Source organism: Lynx rufus, unplaced genomic scaffold, assembly GCF_022079265.1.
Source record: "Lynx rufus isolate CCGP_SWC_20201006 ecotype Redwood Valley unplaced genomic scaffold, mLynRuf1.p SCAF_3, whole genome shotgun sequence".
NCBI classification, from domain to species: domain Eukaryota; kingdom Metazoa; phylum Chordata; class Mammalia; order Carnivora; family Felidae; genus Lynx; species Lynx rufus.
In genome coordinates this window covers 126939394-126962774 of record NW_025814845.1, presented here as the reverse complement: position 1 = coordinate 126962774, position 23381 = coordinate 126939394, and the positions used below count along the sequence as shown (strand labels likewise).

The window sequence follows — 23381 nt, the reverse complement described above, 5'->3', positions numbered from 1 at the left end:
GTTGAGTAGAGTCTTGGGTCTTGTTGAGAAAAGCATTGGAAACAATAGAGCAGAGATTCTCTAGTCTTGTGTGAAACCTTATCCTGAACCTGAAATGATCAGCCTCAACAAAGATACTGTGAGTACAAATTTTCAGAAAAACGGCATCCTAATGGTCAAGGGGGATAACTTACTCAAGGGAAAGGGGAAAGGGAAGGTTCCCACATGAAGATAGACCAAAGAGGTGGGACTCTTCTGTCTCTAAAAGGAGATACAGTCCATGTTTATGAAGCCATGAAAGGTTTGGGTCAGGGAAACCCTTACAGCGCAGTGTTATGAAGGGGAAGCTTGGCAAAAATAGAAGAAAGCTCCACCTCACCCTGTGAATAGTAAGTGTTCTGGAACTCATTATTCTAGGAGGTGGTGACGCAACCTAAAAAAACAAGCAGCAATAGGGGCGCCTGGGTGGCGCAGTCGGTTGAGCGTCCGACTTCAGCCAGGTCACGATCTCGCGGTCCGTGAGTTCGAGCCCCGCGTCAGGCTCTGGGCTGATGGCTCAGAGCCTGGAGCCTGTTTCCGATTCTGTGTCTCCCTCTCTCTCTGCCCCTCCCCTGTTCATGCTCTGTCTCTCTCTGTCCCAAAAATAAATAAACGTTGAAAAAAATAATAATAATAAAAAAAAACAAGCAGCAAGATTTTAGGTAGGTTTATCCGTAATGATTTACAAAGGAGCTCCCGAGACAGAATTCTGCCTGTGTTTTCACTCGGACCAGAAGAACCTCAGATTTACTATGATGGGCTTAATTCTCCAAGCCCATGATTTTTCCACCCCATGTTTCTCCCTACATCATGCCTAGTAGCTATCATCTCAGTGGGGGAGATGGGGAGCAGAAACTGACACATTTTGGTGTTGCTGCTGCTTGTCAGCTCAGGTAAAAAAGTTTGGATTCGGGTGCGGGAAAGTGGTATATGATGGTGTGGGGAGTAAAGGGGAAGCTTAAGCTGCTTTCAGAAAGAAGCTTTAAGAGTTGTGGCTGTGTTTTGCTTACCACAGTCTGCCTGGTTTGGTGGTGAGGGAGCATGGCATAGAGCAGTGGCTCTTAATCATGTGGGGTCATAGATCCCTATGAAAATTCTGTACAAATTCCAAATTTTGTACAAATTCTGTACAAAACTCCAAAAAATGTACAAATGCACACACCCACATTTTGTGTATAATTTCAGGAGGTACCAGAACCTCTTGAAGTCTGTCCATGGATCCCTGGATAAGAACTCTTGATTGGCAGCGGTCCCTGATCTGGAGTTAGTTGGCCTAGATATTGGTCCTAACCCTTCTTCTACCAAGAGCTGTAAACTGGACTGGGTCACCATGAACCTGAGTTTTCTCAGAAAGTGAGGAAGCAGAACTTCCTAAAAGGCCCTTTCCGGCACCATTATCCTATGATTGCAATGAGAAAATATAGCCTATCAGGGAAGAATTATTATGAACAACTCTCTTGATTATTTTTGACTTGAAGATTGAAAAAGATTTCTAATTATTGCTTGATTGGATTAAAGGAATCAAAATATGATACTAAATTACTATGTTTTTCTTAGACTATGAAATTCAGAGACAAATCAACGAACTTGAGAATGGATGTGAAATTCTGAATGAAACTCGCTCATTTGACTACAAGCTAGGGTGAGTTTGCATTGACAAGCATCTTGAACACAGCTGGGTGGGGCTCCAGTCCAGGCTCACCACAGGCAAGCCCTGTGACCTTGAAGAAGGTACTTAGCTTCTCTGCATGAATGGTTTTCTCACTAGTGCAATTGGGAGAATACTGTATGCTACAGGGATAGAATATCCTGTAGGGCTGGCAAGAGGTTGAAATTGAACCAGACTTGTACATAAGTACTTATTACGTTCTGGCCTTTCATTTGCTTCTAGTTTACCCACTTTATGGCAAAAATTTCTACTTCCTTAAATTCTATCAGACTTAAGCTCTACCAGTTCAAGCTAGAGGTAAAGAGAGCTTAGGGTTGGTTACAGAGGTGTCCTTTGTTTTGTTTTGCTTTGTTTTGATAACTTTGATACTCTGACTCCAAATTTTGAGGATTTTGTGCTTTTAGCAAGAGACCGAAAAAAGCTCAGAAGACGAGAGTTTGAGCTGGTTAGAAGCCGGAAACATTGAAGCAATTTCTTCTCTCTTTTTTTAGTTAATCTAAATATTTCTCTTCCATTAATATAATTTTTTCATGGAGTCACGTAAGTGTCTGCCAAAGAAGGTGAAAGAGCTTGAATTTGCCCGTGGCTCTTATTGAGAGGGGTAACCCATTTCCCTTTGCACATATGTTAGGCGGTGCTGCACGCAATGTTTGTGTAACGTTTTCTTATTTAACTGTCATAGGTGCACCGTACCGATGAGAGACAAAGAAGGAAAACAAGACTACAGGTGGTTACTCCTCTTGTCAAAGTACCGTTACATGTTTGGGGTCAGGGGCGTATTTCAAATCCACTCGCAGAGTACCATAATGATCCTGGATAGTTTTGAAGAACCACTTTGTGTTTGTATTGTTGCATGATGGAAAATCTGGACTTCCTATTTTATGTGTATACTGAGAGAAAGAATGTTTTCTTCTTTTGGTAGCCTCAGAGTGCCTGATTTGACGAAATTCAACTGTTGGAAGACACTGTTGACTCACCTCTGTGTGAGAGTTGTTGAGCTAAGAGGGTGGCAGTTGAGGATGGGGCCTAGGATGTTCTTATATTCAGTGATAGATAAAGTAACACACTGAAGATCCTTGAGAAGATATGGGGAAAAAAAGAGATGCATATGTCAGTGGCATTTCCCTTCGTATCTCAGGTGATGCTATTTAATTGATAAACTAAACAAGTTGTACTTAATATGAGATCCAGAAATAAGGACAGGCTTAAGGTAAATTGAACCTTTTGTTTTTTTCCCCACTGAGTTTAGCAGATTTGAAAGATTGAGGTTTTAAGCGACAAAGTTGTTGAGGTTAGCCCACTGTTCCTCCACAAAATGCAGGAAGTGCAGCTCTTGCTGTCGATGACAAGCATCTTGAACAGAAGTAGCACTGTGATGTGGGAAAGAAACTCCTCAACCCTTAGAGTGAACCTCCCCTGAAGGGCTCCTCTCCTGTCTGTCGAAGTCAAGATTGTTTGAATCACTGTGATCTTCTCAGTTCAACCTGTTCTTCCCAAGAGCTTCTTTTTTCTCCAGTGTTGCCGCCCTACTCTGTTTGTGCTGCTTTCTTAATCATCGTGGAGTTTGGCTTTTAGGTCAGCTAGTGGCTTTGGCTCAATCCCTCAGGTTAATAGGCGGGATTCAGGAAGCCTCCCTTTGGCTTTCCTCTTGCCATCGGAAGTCAGGCTGATTCACAGCACAGATTTGGCATTGAGGTGATGGGTTGTTTGCACGTCTGATCTATCACCATGGCGCCACCATTTGCTCTGCATTATCCTGCTTCTACGTAAGCCCTTTGACAAGTATAAGCAGAGAGAAAATGTTGGATGCTGGAATACAACAGAGGGAAAGACATTATATGCAATGGTGCAGCAGAGAGGTCCCGTATGCTCCTTGGCATGTACCGTGTGCTCCACGTCACCCCCCACAGTTTCCCCTGACAGCATGTTGCATTGCTGTGTGATTTGCATCTATTCCCCAGGAAATGTTGAACACTCACTAAACACACTGGTACAGTACATTTGCTATAATTGATGAACTGATGTTGAGATTTTATTATTAACTAAAGTCTATAGTTTACATTAGGGTTCTCTCTTTATGTTGTATATTCTGTGGGTTTTGAGCAAATGTATAATGACGTACATCTACTGTTACAGTGTCCTAGAGGATAGTTTCACTGTCCTGAAAATCCCCTGTGCCCCGCTTACTCGTCCCTCCCTCCCCAATAGCTTCTACATTTTATTTAGGCAAAATCTTATTGATTTCTTCCACATCTCAAGGTTTTCTTTTTCTTTGACTTTTCATTTATTTCACAGATACTGCTAAAAATAGTGAGAATTTTTAAATGAGGGAAAGTCTTTTTTTCTGCCTAATAAGTAGATCGTTCTCATTTGGTCCTATTTTTTTGCAACCTATGTCTTTATGAATATGTACTTTATCCACAATTAGAAATCGCAGTGTGGCATCAACCCTGCGTGGTGCCTTTTTTGCTCATCATTCGTTTATAAGCATGGATGCTGGCAGATCTGGTGGTCTTGACCTGTAGAATACACTTGTCCAAAGACTCCTTCCTGGGAAACAGGGAGAACTGATATTATGGGACATTCGAAGACATTGGCAATTTTAACACAGCAGCTAAACATGAAACTTTTGATGATAGGAGTTTTTTCCCGTTAAACGAAACACTTCCGAGTCAGACCCCATTTCCTCTCTGTGCCTAGGTTTATGCCCGAACCCAACCTTCCTCCCCTGCTGCTCTATGACACTGCATCTCTGCCTGCTGGTGCAGACCCGCAGCAAGTGATCAACATTGACCGGATTCGGGAGCAGCTCCCTGAGCTCCCCAGTGAGACCCGAGAGAAGCTCATTCAACAGTATGGGATACTGCCAGAACACAGCTTCGCCTTACTGGTAGGTATTGATCAGAGGCTAAAATAAACCCAGCTCAGCAGTTTAGGGTAATGCTCTACACTGTGGGCTCTGAGTGGAGCAGGCAGGTTGCTTCAGTTGTACAATAGATGCTTCTGAGAAGAACAAGGTGCGATAACCTTTGCTCACCACCTTTACGGTAAATACTCCTCAAAAAACCAGAAGATGAAGCAGAATCTCGCGTCAGTCATTTCTTCTGTGTAGAAATGAACAGCTGCTCACAGCAGCCGTGGAGGCTTCTTGAAGACAGTCCAAATGTTATGGATGAATGTTTTCCCATGTGTCCGCAGGACAAAAGAAAATCAATGTATAGGGTTTCTAGATGTCTAGCAGTATTGAACCATGACAGGGTCTGGCAGGAAGTTCGGTTCTCAAAAGCCAGCCAGCTGTTTCTCCAATTGTAGAAGAAAAACGTTTATTCCACACGAAACGTTGAAAACTCCGACTAAAAGTATCGGCCCTTTGAGGCTTGAAGATGCATCTTAAGGGGCTGTTAGAGAATCTGACACCACTGAGACCTGCTTAGGGATTTTCCATTCTTTTCAAAGCTGCCCGGGGCTTTGCTGTTTTCTTTGTCATGGCAACATTAAAGTGATACAGCCTCAGTGAGGGTAGGGTTTTGTCACAGTTGTCTCCTGCGTGCCTGTTAGGAAGTAGGAAGTTTTGCTGCTGCACGGTTCAGGCACTGGGGATATGCCACACTTTAGCTTTTGGAGCAGCGGAGTCTGCACAGACTCTGGATTTTTGGATTTTAATTAACCAATAATAACTACATAGGGATGCTGGAATGCACATATTTATATACTTCAGTAACAGCAGCCCTGCCGTTTCTGGTACAGGGTTGGCAAGTGGATATTTGTTGAGTGAACGGCTCTCTCTTTATAAATCAGCTAATAGGAAAACTTCCTGGAGAATCTCACCTGAAAACTCCTCTTTTCCTCCCGGTAATGATTAGGCATGCGCAGATATATTTTCATACTCCAGGCAGAGGTGACCACTGCCTGCCATGGGCTGAAATTTTGTCTTAGCCATAACTCTGTGATGGTTGCGGTGCTAGATTTTAATTATTTCATCGTGTGACCTGTTCAGTGCCTTGCAGGCAAAGGCTGTGTCACCCTCTCATTCGCTGTTCCTCAGCACAGATTAGCGCATCAGCAGTGCTTAATGACAGATCTTTGTGTGAATCAGTTAGCATCTTGGACAGAACAACGTTTAATCTGAAACCTCTTACAACTCAAGTATTTTTCACTAGGTTGACATAACCAAACTGAGTTTTAGTCCTGTCCATCTTCCCCAACATCTGATCACTTGAATTTCCAGCCCACCGGACTAAATACGAAATGCCACGTTCTGGTTCTGCATTTTACAACTGCCAGATTACACAGGGGGCAGGAAGACTGGGATGGAGCCCACTGGGTCTTAGCCTCAAAGACATCTGTTACCTCTCTTTATTTGGCCTTCCGCCAGGTGAACACAGGCAGCCCTTGGAGGTAGCAAATGAAGAACCTAGGTTTCGTGGCCATTTAAAAAAGAATTTTTTTAACTTTTATTCATTTTTGAGAGACAGAGATGGCACAAACAGGGGAGGGGCAGAGAATGAGGTAGACACAGAATCCAAAGCAGGCTCCATCCAGGCTCTGGGCTCGAACCCACGAACCATGAGATCATGACCTGAATTGAAGTCAGATGCTTAACCACCTGAACCTCCCAGGCTTCTCTTGGCCATTTCTTTGCTCACAACTGTGATTTTAGAAAAGAATCCACTAAATATAATGTTAAAAGTTATTTTTGTATATCAACTTCCTTTATAAGAGAGGTGAAAAGATCTCTCGGAAACTCCTCTCAAGATTATGGCTATTTCTCTCTGAGGCACGGACTGCAAATATACACTCCCTTTGAAGAGCATCTCTCTAACATTGTCACACTTGGCCTCTGACAAGCATGTGATGGTGGGGAGCGTCTGCCATCCCTTACTGAAAGAAGTCCTCTGAGGGCAGGGAGGTTTTCTTGTTCATGTTTCTGACCCAGGCTCCACTCGTGTGTCCTTCACAGGAGGCCTTGAATAAAGGCTGAGGGATGCCTGGTGAGTGGGTTTATGTTTTCATAGTTTAAGGTCCTGTTTAGGGGAACCCACCTTTCATCTCTTCAGTCCACCACTTTTATTTTCTGTTGCATCTCCTATGTAGTGGGTACTCAGTGGCAGAGATTAAAAAAAAAAAAAGCGTTTCTTTGCTTTCCAAGAGTTTATATGTATACACACACACATGACACAGCTAAGCAGCTAACCAATAGATGCATAATGCAGGATGGGAGCCCGGGGAGGCAGTGATTACCTTGATCAGAACAAAAGGGAAAAACTTCAAGAAGGAGGTGATTTTTGAGCCAGTTTTGACGGGACTGGTCTTTTAATAGCTTAAAAATATGCTTATTTGTATAGCTTGCAGCTAATGTATTAGGTGATTCGTTGTTTTTTAAAGGGCCAGCCCTTGAAATTCCCAAGATGAGCGCAAAGAGAACTTAAAAGCAATGGAAAGAGAATGAGTCAGACAAATTGTTTTCCTGAAAGTAGGCATCCTGAGCTCTTTATGACTTTGTAATCATTGAAAGCTGAGTTACTCAGACCCGAAAATGATATGTTCATGTTTTTTCCTGCCTTCATCAGAAACACAACAGATTGCTGAGAAGGGCAGATGCACAAATCTAATGAACCATCTTTCAATTTAAAGAGTGCCCAGGAGTATTCATTAAATAAATAGCAGTAGTGGAGGTGTGCTTTGCTGAGCTTCGATTCCATGCTTTGTGCCTTCAGATTGCTTATTAAGTTAAGCATTTAAGCACATACCCACCCTCACACACATGCCTTACTCACAAATAACAGAGACTTCAGAATCTAACTCTGATCTTTATCTTATTTTATTGTCTGGTAAGGACTGAATTATGTATTGATAATTTAGGCTTGATATTTACAGAACCCTAATATTATATTTTAGCATCTCCCACCATGTCTGGCACATAGTAGGCACTCAGTGAATATTTATTCAGTGAATGGACAGACAAACAAGTAAGCACGTCGGATACCATTACAATACTCATGGAAGCCCTGGAAGAAGCAGCATTTCTGACAAAAGCATCTCTATTTCTAAAGATCAGATACATAAGCCAGTCTTGACAACCTAGCAAATCATGGAACGATACCTGACTCCTTGAACTCGGGGTGAGAAGACCTGGATCACCACTCTAACCACCCCAGATCCTGTGTTCCGATGCAAATCACTTGGTGTCTCTGACTCTTGTTTTCTAAACTGGTTTTGTCAGGACATTAAGTCCAATCTATATTCTGGTTTTCTCTCATGAACCTTCCTGACAGTCACCTCCAAACAGAAAATCTGTATTACTGTTTTTTCCTCTGGCCACATAAAAAGTATCTTGCCCGACCTGAAACTTTGACCTATTTAGTTAACCTTGCTTCCCTTTCATAAGTCAGATTGCTCGATTGTTGACCTCCTTTGTAAGGATTAAGGAATAGAATTGTAGAAGCTGAGATCCAGGTATTAGGATTCTGAAAAATATGAGGTTTTAATAGTGTAACAAGTCCTTCCCTGAGTCAGCATATTCCAGGAGTAATTATTAGAATGATCTAGATTATATGCATGTGCCGATAATCCCAAAATGATGTCTGTGGGGGTATCTCTTCCTAAATCTGCCTTACCTGATTCAGAGAATGCAAACAAATTGTAGTCATTTGCCTAAGCAGTACATAAAAATGGCTACTCGCTGACAGAAGTCTCTGTGGTTTATAGTGGTCACTTTTTAATTTACCCTTACAACAACCCTCTGAGGTAGATATTGCTGTTCTCCCCATTTTACAGATGAGGAAACATAACCTCTGCGGTTAAATGTAAGACGTTAAGTAACTCAGCCAAGCCTGTGGGGACTTCAGAGCCCAGGCTTTATTTACATGCCGAAGCTCTGTTGCCTGCCTGCACGTGTAATGTGTCACAATGCCAAACAGGAATAATGTGTCAAGTTCATTGCTGTTTTGGATCACTTGATAGAGAAAATAGAATTTTTACGTTTGTTAATGTTTTATACAGTCCCACTAATGCTTCAATCAGGCACAGTCACAGACCATTGATTCAATTCGAACTTTTGACCACTTGGTTTTTAAGAGGTCAGACTGCCTTATAAATAAAAAATGCTGTCTACTAAATTTAGTGAAAATCCGTCAAATCCGATGAAAAGCAGATATTATGTCCATTTTCCAAGTAGGAAATTTAAGTCACCAAAAATAAATGTAAGCTCTCCTCTGCAACTTTGTTTCTCAAACTTGCTGCCTCAGGTTCTTGGCTCCTTCTGACTAAATCATTGTAAAGGGTCTGCACAGAGTGCAGAATATGTGGAGTTTGTGAGATGACTTTGCCTGTTGTTGGCCTCATGTCATGCACCCTGGCACATGGTAGGCACTTGGTGAGGAACAGATATGAGCTCACAGGGTGGCTGGCTGTGTACGGAGTCAGTAGATGGAAAGATGTCCATCTCACCAAGATTTCAGTGGAGGGGGGCGCCTGGGTGGCTCAGTCAGTTGAGTGTCTGACTCTCAATTTTGACTCAGGTCACGATCTCACGGTTCAGTTTGTGGGTTCAAGCCCCGCGTCGGGCTGCATGCTGTGAGCACAGAGCCTGCTTGGGATTCTTTTACTCTCTTTCTCTCTGCCCTTACCCTGCGTGTTCGCACGTTCGCTCTCTCTCGCTCAAATAAATAAACTTAAAAGATTTCAGTGGAGGAATGGCATAGCATCCCCAATTTAGTATTTCTTGAGGGCCTGCTATATGCGCCACAGTGCCTTATGCTGTTTTCAGATATAAGAACTTTATCTTTTCCGTGCCACTTTTAACTCTCCCAAGTAGCCCCACAGGGCAATGGGTTGAAACACTGACTAAGAGATAGTCTTGATTTCAGATCTCACCTCTGATGCTTTGGAGGGGAGAGCTCTGTAAAGGTGACTGGAGCTATTACCCTCCCCAGCTGAAAGAGGGGAGGGGATGATTCACTCATCCTAAAGATGATTGACAGAGAAGAATCTTCACTGAATCTAAAAGAAGCCTAAATGCAGCCAAGCAGACTCCCTAGAATGAGTTGCCGGGGAGAAGAGCAGTGGCACCGAACAGCTGCTAACTAACACATTGATTTTAGCTCCTCAAAAGAATGCACTTTCCCACCATTCCATTATTTTATTCAGTACCTGCCAGCTGTTCAAAGGTTCTTAACATATTAAAAATGTTGCATTTTAAGAAAAGTCCAGCATGGCCCCAGTAAGACTGCAGGAAAAAGTGGTCATAACCCGCCAGATTAGTGACCTGTGCTGCTGTATATGGCTGTCTTTCTTTGTATTCAGCCTCAAGATGTGTAGTCTTACTTGAACCACTTCATTTTCTCCAGCTGGTTATTCCCCACTTAAAGTCATAATCCTTTGTTTCTGACACCATGAAAAAGGTTAAAGTGACTCCAGGGGACCAAGAAACAGAAAAGATATCATGACTATGGTTGGTCGTTAAATGGATTGTTTTCCAAGAGTTTTGCTTTGAGTTTCTAGTAAGCTTGAAATGGCTTGGTTTGGATGAACTGTCTTTAAAGTAATTTCCCATGATAAATATCTGTATACCCATAGGTAATACTGCTTTAAAGCTAATAGTTTAAAAAGGCATCTGAAACCATATTGACTGGTTTCAGACTGCTTAGATGTACTGAGGAGCAAAGCACTGGTCTTCTAACTGCTGCTGAAGGAAAATCCATTTGGTCAACATCGTCGCTCACCATTTCAGCTCCATGTAATTTTCGAAATTGATTTTATTCTTCATTTTATAAAATTGTACCCAGTGCTTGCCAGCTTATGGGTGCTTTTACAGTTAGTGTATGCACTAGAAACATAACCAATATTTTCTTCTGGTAAAGCTAAATAAAAGATGCACCTTCTAACTTCGCTCCTGCAAAACCAACAATGCATTTATTTCAGATACAACTAACAAAGGACTTTCAGAGATGAAGATCCTCCAGGCTCAGGGTCATTTGACCCCTCAGGGACACGCTCATTGGCCCAAAAGTACAGGGAGGAGTGAAGCCCCGAGTGCCCAACCTTGGGGATTCACAGGGGCTCTCTCCTTAATCCTTCCTGAAACCTGGTTTCCTGTTTGTGGAATGATTTCCTTTTGGGGACAATTAAAATACATTATTTCAGGTTTCAGTCAGATCTTAGAGCCAGTGAGCAAGCACTGCCTTGAAGCTTTGTTGCTGGTTTTAAGCTGCAGCCAGAAAGCTGCTGTTGACCAACACAGGTTCTCTCCGTGTTGGGCCCATGTGACAATGGTGGCTTTAGGCACATTGAAATGTGATTGTAATCAGAATTGATTTCTTGACAGCATACTTTTTATGGCCCACTCTTGCAGATACAGTTTTCTAATTATGCCAGTCTACCGTCACTGTTTATTACCTAAATTATTTGGGTTTTAATTATCCAAGGAAAAGTCTTATTGCTATATTGGTTTCCCTCCACATCCCTCCTAGAGTTAATATATCTTGGAAAACGTACACTTGTTTTCCCGTTAGTCTAAGCCAGATGTAGGTGTGAACCCTCCCCGAATGGAACCATTATCCTGAGTTAAACTCAGATGTGTTACTTCCCGACTCTGCTGGGAACACAGCACAAGTGAAATTGTTGGCACCAGAGTTTTGCTCAGATTGTAGGGGCTTCCAGACCCACTGGAAACATGACCCAGGAGGAAAAAGTATGAAGACCAAAATAGGACTGTAGCTCTTTCTAGTTGCGTATTTTATGAGACAGACTAGAGAGTATACCCTTGGTGTTTCTGGGCCAGTTTCAGAGCTGCTTCAGATCTCCGCGTTCTTGAAAGTGGCCGTGATGGTTCAGGATTCTGACTTCGCCTGACACACTCAAGGGAGAGTGGTGTCTCCTGCGCTAGTCTCACACCACCAAACAGCTGCCTTTAGTTTTTCCCCATCCAAGACTCCTCTGGATGATTGTGTGTGTGTGTGTGTGTGTGTGTGTGTGTGTGTGCGCGCGCGCGCGCGCGCACGCTCGTGCTCGCTCACTGCAGGATTTCCACAGCCACTTCTTGTTTCCATGAAAAGCAGAGGGAGGGCTCCCTCACATCACAGACCTAAGCCACCACCCCACTGAATGTCAGTCCTTAATCTAGCCATAACTTCTGCTTTCTTCCCTAGCACCACCACTCAGGCATCCCTACCTAGTTTCCATTTCATCCCAACACTAGCGTTTGATGCTATTTTTAGGGCTGCTTTTCACAAAGTTGGTGGGTCTGCATTCTGTTCCCACTTTGTGAGAGCGACCGAATTCACAGGAATAAAGAGGGAACAGTGGAGTCCCCACTGATCCACAGATGCTGGGCCCTCTTACAGTGTTTGCAGAAAAGCTCAGTGGCCGCTCGCCCCAGCACCCCTGCCACGTGGTGGAAGGGTGCGGTTCCAGTTTGTGTCTCCACCACATGGCACGTGAGCACCTGGCTCAGTCTACAGATGCAGGGTCTCCTGTACAGTCAGCCGCTCCCACCACAGGATTGACCTGCCCGGTTAGGTGTAAACCCATGCACAAGTTCTTCGTATTAGAAGAATTAGAATGCAGTAAAATGCAGCATGCTTGACACCAAAACTATGTGAGCAGTAATGGGGTTGGTTTCGTAATGTCAGAAGGGGCATCAGAATTAGACAGTGTCCTGGTTGAGGCATATACATACCCGCTGTAACTTCTCTGAGGAGAGGGTGCAGAAGGGGTGCAGAAGAGAAGCCCAGCAACTCTGGCCACCCTCCTGTCCCCTGGAAGCTCTGTATGGCATAGGGTGGGGGGGTGGGTAGGGGGGTTGAGTGTCTTCCTCCCTGATCTGGGGGCAGGTGTGTGTCAGGCCACGGCGGAGAGTGCCAGGTGGTGTAGATGTACATTGGCAGAGGCAGAAAGAGAACTTGCCATTTTCTCCTAATTTCTCAGTTAATTGCTAAGGGCCTTTGCAACATTTTTAATATGTTAAGAATCTTTGAACAGCTGGCAGGTACCGAATAAAATAATGGAAGTGGTGGGAAAGTGCATTCTTTTGATGAGCTAGTTGCTTCACGTTGTGCCTGGCACTGGTAGGTGCTCCGTCTTGGTCCCCAGGAAGGCAGCAACATGATATTTTCTTCCTCAGCGGCGGTGTAGCGTGGAGATAAAGAGCACAGACCACAGGCGTTCAGATCCCAGTTCTGCTGCTTTCTTGCTGTGGAACCTCAAGCAAGTTCATGCCTCTGCGTCCTTGTCTGTGAGAGAGAGTTCTGCTAGGATCCACCCAGGGTTGTTGTTAAGAATTAAATGAGTTAACGCAGAGACAGCACTTAGAACAGTGCCTAGCCCCTCTTGTTGTTACTAAAATGTATTATCATTGCCAATGGCGGCGGCAGCCATGCGCAGCTCCCCACAGGGCTGGCCGCCGTTCTCCATGTCTAGCAGCTATTCTGGAAATATTCCTGAAAGCCTCCTAACTAGCCCCGGATTGCTAATCTAAGGTCCCTTTAGCTGCCATGTCACTCCCTGCCACATAATCAGCTGTTCCTCAGCTTGTACTTTGTGGGTTTTTTCTTCTCTGAAGTCTGCCACTGGGCAGCTGTCTCTGTCAAGTTGCATTCTACTTCTAAATATAGTCCAGCTAATTTCTGCCCTGTCATCAAGTTCAAAGGCTGTGTGACTTAGAACAAGAATGGTGGTTGGGAAGGCAGCCCTCATCCTATCCCAGCTTCATAGTCTTCCGACATTTTGTCGTCTCTGAAGGTAGAATGTAAAAAACAGCATTGCAAAAAGACGTTGCTTCCAGAGCCCGGCGCAAGGGTAGATCGGGGTTCCTTTGCAGAGCAGGCGGTGAAGGTGAGGCGATCCCTCTGCCTTGCCTCACAGCCACATTGACCAACTGACAGGTCCATTAGCGGTGGAGGGTTCCTGTCAGCCTCTACGAGGCTGACCTGGCATTGGCGCCGGGTGTAATTGAATGCTTCGGGAAATTTGATTAAAATGTGAAAAGGATGCTTCTGGGTCATAGAGCTACAAAGGCTGTCTGGCGTTACACGAAAGGCAGGACCAGTTAGTTGTCCCTGCTGCGTTAGCTGCAGCTGAAGGAACAATTAGTGTTACATTCAGCCAGGAGACTTGACACCCCGTGTAGCTAGAGTGTCGGCTCTGATGTAGGATAGGTCAGTCCGAGTCGGACGCTTGCATGTCGCCTTTGAGAAGGAAGTTGGGGGTTCCCTAATGCAGTGGCCTTTTTGTGTTGCTCTTCATACGGTTTTTATGGAAAGGAATTACCAGCGCACTGTTTTCCTGAGAAAACCAGATGGCTGCACTGCCACGTTCACCAGGGCCTCAGAGATTTGTGCCGAGCTTATTAGCAGTTGCCGACCTCCTAAGAAAAACTAAGAAGACCTTATCTAGAATGCTTGAAACGCGGGCTTGTGATCTAAAGAGCCAGAACAGGCAGCCCATGTGTGACTTTGTATTGATCCGTCATTCCCTGGGCGGCAGCGGCTCGGCCTTCTTCAGCCCTGCCGCGTGTAGCTCGCCCCATTACCATCACAGATTTTCACATCCGCTTCCAGTTGTGTGCTGGAGCCGCGTATCCCCCAGCGAAGTACGGTTCCAGCTTGGAGAGGCTTCATCACAGCACTGACACAAAAAGACAAACAGAAATCTGACTTGCCATGTTATCCATCCAATAAAAAAACCACCCAAGGGTAGAAGAATAGATATTCATCACGTCCCAGCAACTCAGCCAAGCCTGGGAGTTCAAGTGCAATATTTCTAGGTGGATTTAGAAAACCTTTCCTTGGCAAAGCAAAGAGCTCTGCTTCTGACAGCTCTTTTCACCGGCGGGCCAGCCTGTCTGCGTTAGAACAAAGGGAATTCTGCCCGTCTGATTTGGGCCAGATAGTGGTTTTCTACTTCCCCAGCGGTTTGCTGTACCATTGTGGAAGTTTGAATACTTTTCCATAAGTTAAGCAAAACTTCCTCTTCATTCTTCCTGCATTTGCCTTTATCTGCAGTCAAGCTTTGGCTGCTGAGGCGGCCTTTGCCCTGGTTTAGCATGAGCAGAATAGTAACATTGGCTTGAAAAGAGATTCAAGAGATGATTATGGGATTATTCAGTAGGCTTGTCACCAGAGAATTTATCTGTTACAAAGGGCATGTAGATTTTTTTTTTCTTATGGAATTTCTACTTTAGCAACCGTGTGCCTCTGTGTATATTACGGCATCTGCAATAGCTGAGCTTTCAGAGAACTTTTGTTCGTATGTCTTGCTTCTTCCCAGTATCTTGTTTTTCCAGAAAGTTCTTTTGCTTAACGAAGGTTCTCTGAAAGGGCAAGGGTTCGAGAGCCTTACTTGCAGTATAAAGTGAAAAAGACCATTTCGGGGAAAGTGTGGTTTTATTTGCATTTCAGCAGGTAGGAGAAATCTACTAAAAATGTGTTCCCTCTGCATTTGGAAGCTTCAGCTTCCCCTGTGTGAGGGGAACATGTTTTTATCTTTCTTACTGAGAAACAAAGGCTGGACTTAGCCACATTTTTTTGGTTCTGCCGAACTGCTCTGAGCTGGCAGTTAGCTATAGTAGTTAAGGCACTTTGATGAGTGCCTTGGGGTTACTCTTATGCATAATTGTGGCAATTCTAATATTTAAAGGTGAACATGGTATGATAAAGAATGAGCGTTCACATGTGATTTTTTTTTTTCAATGCACATGGTGATGGCAGCAGACATTAATTCCATCCGTGGATATTTACCATGTAGCTGCCATGGCCCAGCACTGACTTAGCTCTATTTATCGAGTGAACAGGACAGAATGGCCCCTGACTCACAGAGCTGACAGTCCAGAGGGGAGACATAGTAGTCTTCTTCACATCTCCTTGTTGAGCCCACCCAGGCAATTGTTTTCACAGAGCAAGAGGAGAGTCAGGGTTAGCTGTGTCTAGTTTGGCTCTGAAGGTCCGGAAGCCACTGCTGCCTCCATCAGCTGTGTGGTCTGAGTCGGTCACATGTGCCTGGGTTCTTCCTCATTTTGGAAACCTTTGAGAACCATTTCTGTCATTTTGGGGATGATGTGAAGATGAATACAGTTACGATCCACTTTTGGTTTTTCAGAGGTAGAATATTCTGTCTGTTCCTTCTTCATTTACTTCTTTTCCTGCCTTCTTATTCTCACAATCACTGGGACTTCCAGCAGAGGATAGGCCTGGAAAGAGAAAAGACAGTGAAGTGGAGCCAAACTTCATGGGCCCGAAGATGAAGGACGCAGCTCAAGGGTAAAGGGTGTAGGGTTCACAGGGCTGACGGTGAGAGGGCAGGTGAGTTTGGGGGACAGTGGATTTCATTGCCCTCTGGTTCACCAAGCCAGGCTTTTGGAAATATGTTCATTCCTTTGAGAAAAAGCTATATAAAAAGTGCCATGACAGTAGTAGAAGTCAAATACTTGCTGTTTACTGAAAGTGATTAGAATTTTCTGGTGGCATTTCCATGTTTAGGAAAGTACAGGTAGGTGTCTCAGAGGAGGCAGAGGGCGACAGTTTCAGATTTGCCTTCAGAATGCTGATCTTTCATTTTTTTGGAGATATATATATATATATATATATATATATATATATGAATTTTTTTTTTTTCTTTACAGAATGAAGTTGGCCTACTGGAGTTCTTCCAGAATGTGATAAAAGAAACTAGGGCAGAGCCAAAAAAAGTAACTAGTTGGGTCCTCAACATTTTTCTGGGTTTTTTAAAGCAACGGAACCTTGCTGTCAATGAGAGGTGAGTAGGGTCTGGGGATTCTTTCTTCCTTTATGATGAACTCTGTGTCCAGAAGCAGTTTAAGTAGGGCAGGGCTGGTGTTTTGTTCTCCGTCGTTCCCCTTAAGATCTCCTAACAAGACACAAACACCCTTGTGAATTCCAGATTCTAAAGCTATCCGCCATCACCTCTGAAATTTCATTTATTTGTTCCAATCTCTGACTGTCCGTACTGCCCTTTGTACCATGCAGGGCTGGGGGCCTGAAGATGAGTAAGACCAGGAGTCTACAAGCTGGTGGGGAATACAGATCTGTAAGAAAACAGGCATTCACCTCAGTGTGGTCCTGTTAGGCCGGAGGCACACAAGGTGCCATGAATGAACACCAAGGGGGCCTGGCCTGAGGCCAGAAGATGACAAAGGTTTCCCGCAGAGGATATGCTGGAACCAGGCCCTGAAGACCTAATGGGAGTTGCCAGGTGATGGGAGGGATGAGGGGATTCTGGGCAAGGGAGTGGCCATTGGCCACTCAGAGATGAGCAGGCATGGAGGCTTAGGAAACCCAGAAACTTCGGGGTGCCAAGGGGGCACGCAGGAAAGCTCAGGAGAAAGCTGCAGAGACCACCAGAGGCCACCGTGCAAACACTTCTGTCAGCAGCTCTCAAAGCTATAGATCTCCAGCACACTCCAGTTTCACTCGGAAGGGTGGAATGGAAGAACAGACCAGAAGCAAGGAGCCTGTTGCCAGAGTGCCAGTAAGAAATGCCATGGGCCTGAGCTGAGGTAGATGGGAGAGCAGTTATCTCACATCGCATGACTTCCAGTTCTTACTCGGACAGCGGAGCGACATGGAGGATAGTGTTTTTCGGCCTGGCGAGAGCTAGAGGAGGAGGAATGAGTTCAGAGGGAAGGGGCGGGGCGTGCTGAGCTGGGCTGCCTGTGGGACAGACATCCCCCTCACGGGCATAACCAGGAGGCAGGCAGATATATGATCTACCACTGACGGGAGATATCTGGCAGGTATAAATCCTAGAGTTCTCATTTGTTCGTTATTCAGCACATGTTTATTTAGACTCTGTGCAAAGCACTGTGCTAAGCATGGGAAGATCAGTCAGCACACAGATATAGTCCCTGCTCTCTGAGCTGACAGTCTAGAAGCTGGTGATTATAAAGCAGTGAGCTAGCAGGTGCCCTGAGAAGGCGAAGGTAACAGCTAAGCTAAGGCCTGAGGGAAAGATGAGTAAGGTTAGTCAGGCAAAATCCAAGAGGTAAGAGTGTTCCAGGTATAGGGAATAGCACGGGTAGAAATCTTGAGGTAAGTTCAGGCATCATACTTCTGGCAATGCAAGTGCATAGTCCAGTATGGGTGGAACGTGGACTTCGTGGCTTATAGATGGTACTTGAAGTTGTTAAAGCGGAAGAGAACTGTCAGGGAGGGTACGGCCTGATAAGATGGCTGAGGAAGGAGCCGGAGATGCTCTAGACTCTTAAGTGAGAAGCGTGGGCAGAGAAGGAGGCAGCCGAAAAGAAGTGGCAGAGAAGAGGAAAAGTAGGACAGAGTTAGCACCACAAAAGCCTAAGAAAAGGAAAGTTTCAGGAAGGGAGGAGCAAGCAGCAAATTTAAATGGGAGAAGGAGGGAGAGTGAATTCATCAGGAACCCCAGGCTGATGGCCGGGGCCTGGCAGGGTCCCGGTGGAAGGGGGAGCCCAATCTCAGCAGGTGTGTCATTTGTCTCAGCAGCCACCCATGGCCACGGAGAAGTGGAGGAGGGGAGACAAGCATATGTTGATACGTGATTCTGAAAAACTATTCCCTCAAAGGAGGTTAACACCATACAGTGCCAGTTTCACATCCAGCCTCTTGCTTGCAACGTGTATATGTATGTTGTAATGTGGCATTTGGGATCAATTCACTTCCTCACTTAGCTCCTTACCACCAGTGGCCTTGGGTGAGTTCCCCTCTATGACCCTCCATTTCTTCACACTGAAACAAAAATGACAGTACCTGCCTCCAAGGGTTTTTGAGAGGAAAATGCACAGTGCCTGGCACATAGTGAGCCCTCTGTGTTAGTTTCCTTCTCTTTGCCAGGTCAGTATACCAAGTACCAAAACAGTGGCCACCCTCAGTCCCCTAAATTCCTGTGGCATCTGTGGCCTTTTTGTCGTTCATTCCTGTCCTTTCAGGTTTGGCCTCTCTTCAGAAACTCCACTCTACACTGAAAATATTGTGGCCTTCAGTGAAGACTGGAACCATCTAGAAGAGTTTATGGAGGAGATACAACTGTATCTTAAGAATGGCCTTAAAGAACGGATAGGATTTGGTGAGGCAGAGGTCTGGGCAGCACCCGTAGGGAGCCAAGGGTGGAATGGCAAAGAACTGGCATGTTTTTAGACCGAGGAGGAGCATAGCTTACAGGAGAAGAGAATGGAAAACGGCAGCAAGCACTGCTTCCTGTATGGTTGGAGCAGGGCTGGAATCTGAGGGTGTGGGAAGTCACAGGGGAGGTTAGCTGTGAATCCAGTAAATACGTGTAGAGCACCACTAAAAGGACCCCATCCAGGCCCTCAAGGAATTCTCCATCTCCTGGGGAGGACTAGACTCATGCATCAGTATTTTATTTCAAGGCAGAAAGGGGTGCTTCCTGTTTTAGAACTATGCACAGTGCAGTGAGAGCAGAGAGGAGGGAGATTGATGTTGGCCAGGAGAAGCTGGGAAGGCTTCGAGGTGTGGTTTGAGCTTTTGGAGGAGTTACCGATCTGATCTTTAAATGTACGGTTTTCCATGTTATTGGCTGTGATTCTTAAAGTCACTGACTTTTCTTGGCAGAGACCTTAGATAACCTTTGGTTCAGCTCATTCCTTTAGCAGACAAGGTGGCATACCTCAGGTGGTGAGCTGCTAAGACTGGAAGCCACGTCCCCGGACTTCCGAGCTAGTTTTTTTCTATATTGGTCTGTAAAATTAGGGGTTTGCTCGACAACCATGTTGGTAGCTGTTAAAGGAGCTAAGGTTAATAAATTAGCTTGTCAAGTGCACTTGGAGCCCCTGGTATTTACCCAAACAGTTCATATGCACTAGAGTTTTAAGAACCCAAAGGGTACCCCGTTCTAAATAAAAGTATATGTAACTGTTCCAAAAGCAGGTAAAGAGGAAGCTAAACAATAGCTCTATCACACAATTTATGTAGATCAAGAGCCGAGGATCCAAAACCAAGCTGTAGGCAGCCTCTTTCTACACAGTTCAAAGAACCATTAGCTGGGCTGGATACACCAGCCTCACCTTGGAATAAACAGTAATTAGTGCACAACTCAGCTGCTGGGGCTAACATTTCCAGAGCTTAGAACGGCCGTAGCTGCGGAGCTTCGCAGTAGTCTCATGATGACCCCAGGCAGGGAACACTCTGGAGGTCAAGTTGGTAAGAACCGATTTTGCAAATTAGCACTCATCTTTAAAGACCTGTCATGGTGTTTAAAGGGTCCAACCAGAAAAGCTCTTGTTGAACTCAGCTTTTTAATTATTTTGAGCATATTGCTTTGAAAGTTGTTTTTCTGTTAACTCCTTCTAAATCTCTATTAATGACGGGTTTGATGTAGTTAAGAAAGTGGAAATTACAGATACCCTGGCCAAGCATTTCGTGGTGAGATCAGGCAAGCCCCACCATCCAGTTGTCCAGTCTAGTTGAGTGCCCCAAACTTCAGGTCAGCCAGGGGCAGCGGTTCCTGAGGCACTAGCAGATCAGGGCAGGCTTTTGAGCCAAGAGGGGCTTGATGGTGAAGGGAAGGTAAGTCCAGCAGTGTGATGCATGGGATAGCATCCAAGTGGGGCTTCAGGGTTCAGAGCCTGTTAAAGATCATTCTGGCGGGCCTGTGAGCGAACAGTGCGTATGACTTCTTAAACCAAAACAAAGAATATGTGACAGAAACCATGTGTGGCCCACAAAGCCTGAAATACTTACTCTCTGGCACTTCCTGGAAGAAGTTTGCTGACCCCTGGTTTAAAACACGTTTGGTGAGAGCTGGTTGAATCTCATGGTGGAGAGAACTGGACCCCGAAGAAGCAGCGGCAGTCTTGGGAACAGATGTGCTTCCTTTCCCTGGCAGCCTGAGGTGAAGGCAGAAGACCACGTGGGAAAGAATGCTGGCCGGTGCTCATTATCGGGCCACGAGTGAATGAGGGACAACCAGGGAGAGGGAAGAGATTGGAGGCCCAAGGAGAGGAGTTTTCACAAAGGGCTTTAAATGGAGCCCAGATCAGGGTGCAGCAGAATGGGGAAAGCTGTTACGCTTGGCAACAAGCGAGGAGGGGTGTGATTTTTTTTTTTTCAACGGTTTTTTTTTTTTTATTTATTTTTTTGGGACAGAGAGAGACAGAGCATGAACGGGGGAGGGGCAGAGAGAGAGGGAGACACAGAATCGGAAACAGGCTCCAGGCTCCGAGCCATCAGCCCAGAGCCCGACGCGAGGCTCGAACTCACGGACCGCGAGATCGTGACCTGGCTGAAGTCGGACGCTTAACCGACTGCGCCACCCAGGCGCCCCAAGAGGGGTGTGATTTTTAAGAGAACATCTTCTGTAGAGGGGGAGGATTGGTGCTGGAATGGCACATGCTTACGAGGACAGATAGTAGCCACTAATGCTAGATATTTATCTGTAAAAGTAAGGTAAGAGACCAGGCTTGCAGACTCCGAGATCACTTGCAGACATTTTCAAGATAGGAAGATCTGAGCATTTGTGAGGGTGCATGATTAAAGCCAAGCGAGAGGAAACAAACATGCAAACGGGATCTGCAGGAGTGGAAAGTAATGGGATAAAAGCATGGGTTGAGGGGTTTGTTTGCTGGAAGAGGAGGAGGAGGGCATGATAGAAATTTCTGAGTCGTGCATCATGAGCTGCTGTCCTTATGAAGTGAGAGGTGGGGGCAGGCGCTGAGAAGGGAGGTGGGAAGAAGATGCCGTGGCTGTAACAGTTGCTTTGGTGGGGCCACCGGATAGGGGTGTGGGGAATTCATCGAGAGGAACACAAGGATTGTTGAGCAGCAAGAGCCACCTGGATGTCCAAGTCCCAGTGTCCTCCTCCAGGAGCTTCCTGTGTCCCATCTTAGCAGAAGTAGAGAAGGTGGACTTTGGGCTTGAAATGGGTGCAGAGATGGAGATGGGCTGCTCATTTCTCTGATGCAGGGAGGCGGCAGGGATGTGCAGTTGTAGAGGTGGCAGTGCATCTGCTCCCGATGCAAGCTGGAGGTGGTGTCGTGACCCTGAAAGAGTGCTAGCCGGACTAGAGGAAGTGGGCAGATTGGAAGGATCCCTTTGTACCTACACTGGTCTCAGGGGATTGGAAGCTGGCATGCAAAGCTTAAGCGTTTAGGTGTCAGATTCTTCTTAGTGGAGACACATTCACTGTCCAGAGACTGGCATCTGACAGCAACAAATCAGTAGCTTGTGCCTCGGCTGCCAATATGTTGCAAATCTGATGATGGTTTATTTATTTAACTGAGGAGTGGGGTCTTTCAGGATCCGTGTGACAGGTACTGATCTTTGTCATTGTCGTATTCAAGGTTAGCCCTGGCATATCTGGAATTAATGTAGGCGGTATACCAGATAGATATCCCTGTTGGTGGGAAGAGTTCTGTGACACAATTTCTTACTGACCGACTGTGTGTCAAGCATTTGTGGGTACAGAAAGATGAGTGAGAAATCTCAAATGCTGTTAGGTCAGTGGAAATATTTTATGGTGTACATTTACGACCTAACTAACGAATTAAGGTCATTAGATGAAAGGCAAAGTATTTTTAGTTACGTCGTGTTCTATTTCTATTCTCCATCTCCATGTCCCTTATATCATCAACTCATATGGGAGAAGGGACCTTTTCTTTTTTTCATGCTCTAGAAATCCAGTTCAACCTCAATGCTTATTATGGGTTCTATACACTGTCTACACTCTAATCAGCCACTGTATTTTCTAGGATTGCAGAGCATCCAAGGAACCCACATTTTTAAAACAAACTGATTCTTTATTACTTGTCAGTAAGGTAGAAGGCTGGAAAGGGGGTTTATCAGTTTATTTCCCAGCCCTCTGTCCCTCTTGCTGCTGAGATTTAATCAGGGTGATTCACAGATGTTCCGAATGCCAACTTAATAACACCAGACAGTCTCCAAACTTAATTTCCACTTGGAATTACCTCTTATCCATACTTTGGGATAAACAAAGACTTTAAGGATGATGGTCTGCCTCCGTGTGTCAGCTGCTTCGAATGAACAACCCTAATGAGGTTTCACTGTGCTTGAATCAGAGTCCAGTAAGTCAGAGCTGGTAAACTTGAACTCAGTTGGTTTGGAATGCATGGAAACTGGATGGGGGCTAAGTGGCAATTTCCTTTTTATTATCTAAAAGCACGCAAAGAAATTAATTGTGATTGATGAAAACTAACACAAAAGGTGTTTTCAAGTGGCGTTAAGCACTTCAAAAGTTTTAGTTTATACAGACATACTAACGTGCTATTTATAAGTCATTCCTATTTAAAACTAGTCCTCTAATGACCTCAGATAAACAGTGTTCTTTTAGCCTCGTTGCTGTATGTGTTTAAAGGTAGCAAAATCAGGGGTGCCTGGGTGGCTCAGACCAGTGGCTCTTGATCTCGGCTCAGATCATGATTTTGGGGTCGTGAGTTCAGGCCCCGTGTTGGCCTCTGCCCTGGGCGTGAAGCCTGCTTTTAAATAATAAGATAGCAAAATCACATATTTTAAAAGAAATAGTCTAGAGGCTCAGTCGGTTAAGCATCCAACTTCGGCTCGGGTCAAGATCTCACAGTCTGTGAGTTTGAGCCCCACATCAGGCTCTGTGCTGACAGCTCAGAGCCTGGAGTCTGCTTCAGATTCTGTGTCTCCCTGTCTGCCCCTCCCCAGCTTGTGCTCTCTCTCTCTCAAAAATAATAAACATTAAAAATCTTTTTAAAAATAGTCTATAGTTC

General features: G+C 45.0%; 1 protein-coding gene across 1 annotated transcript in view; it reads left to right on the top strand.

Annotated features, from left to right (window-relative positions):
- Positions 1-23381, top strand: part of GATB (glutamyl-tRNA amidotransferase subunit B) — an 85155-nt gene that overhangs the window by 44930 nt on the left and 16844 nt on the right. Inside the window, exons 7-10 of the mRNA XM_047091803.1 lie at positions 1576-1660; positions 2370-2414; positions 4388-4577; positions 16305-16438. Of these exons, the coding sequence (XP_046947759.1) occupies positions 1576-1660; positions 2370-2414; positions 4388-4577; positions 16305-16438 (454 nt within the window). The remainder of the gene's footprint in view (positions 1-1575; positions 1661-2369; positions 2415-4387; positions 4578-16304; positions 16439-23381) is intronic.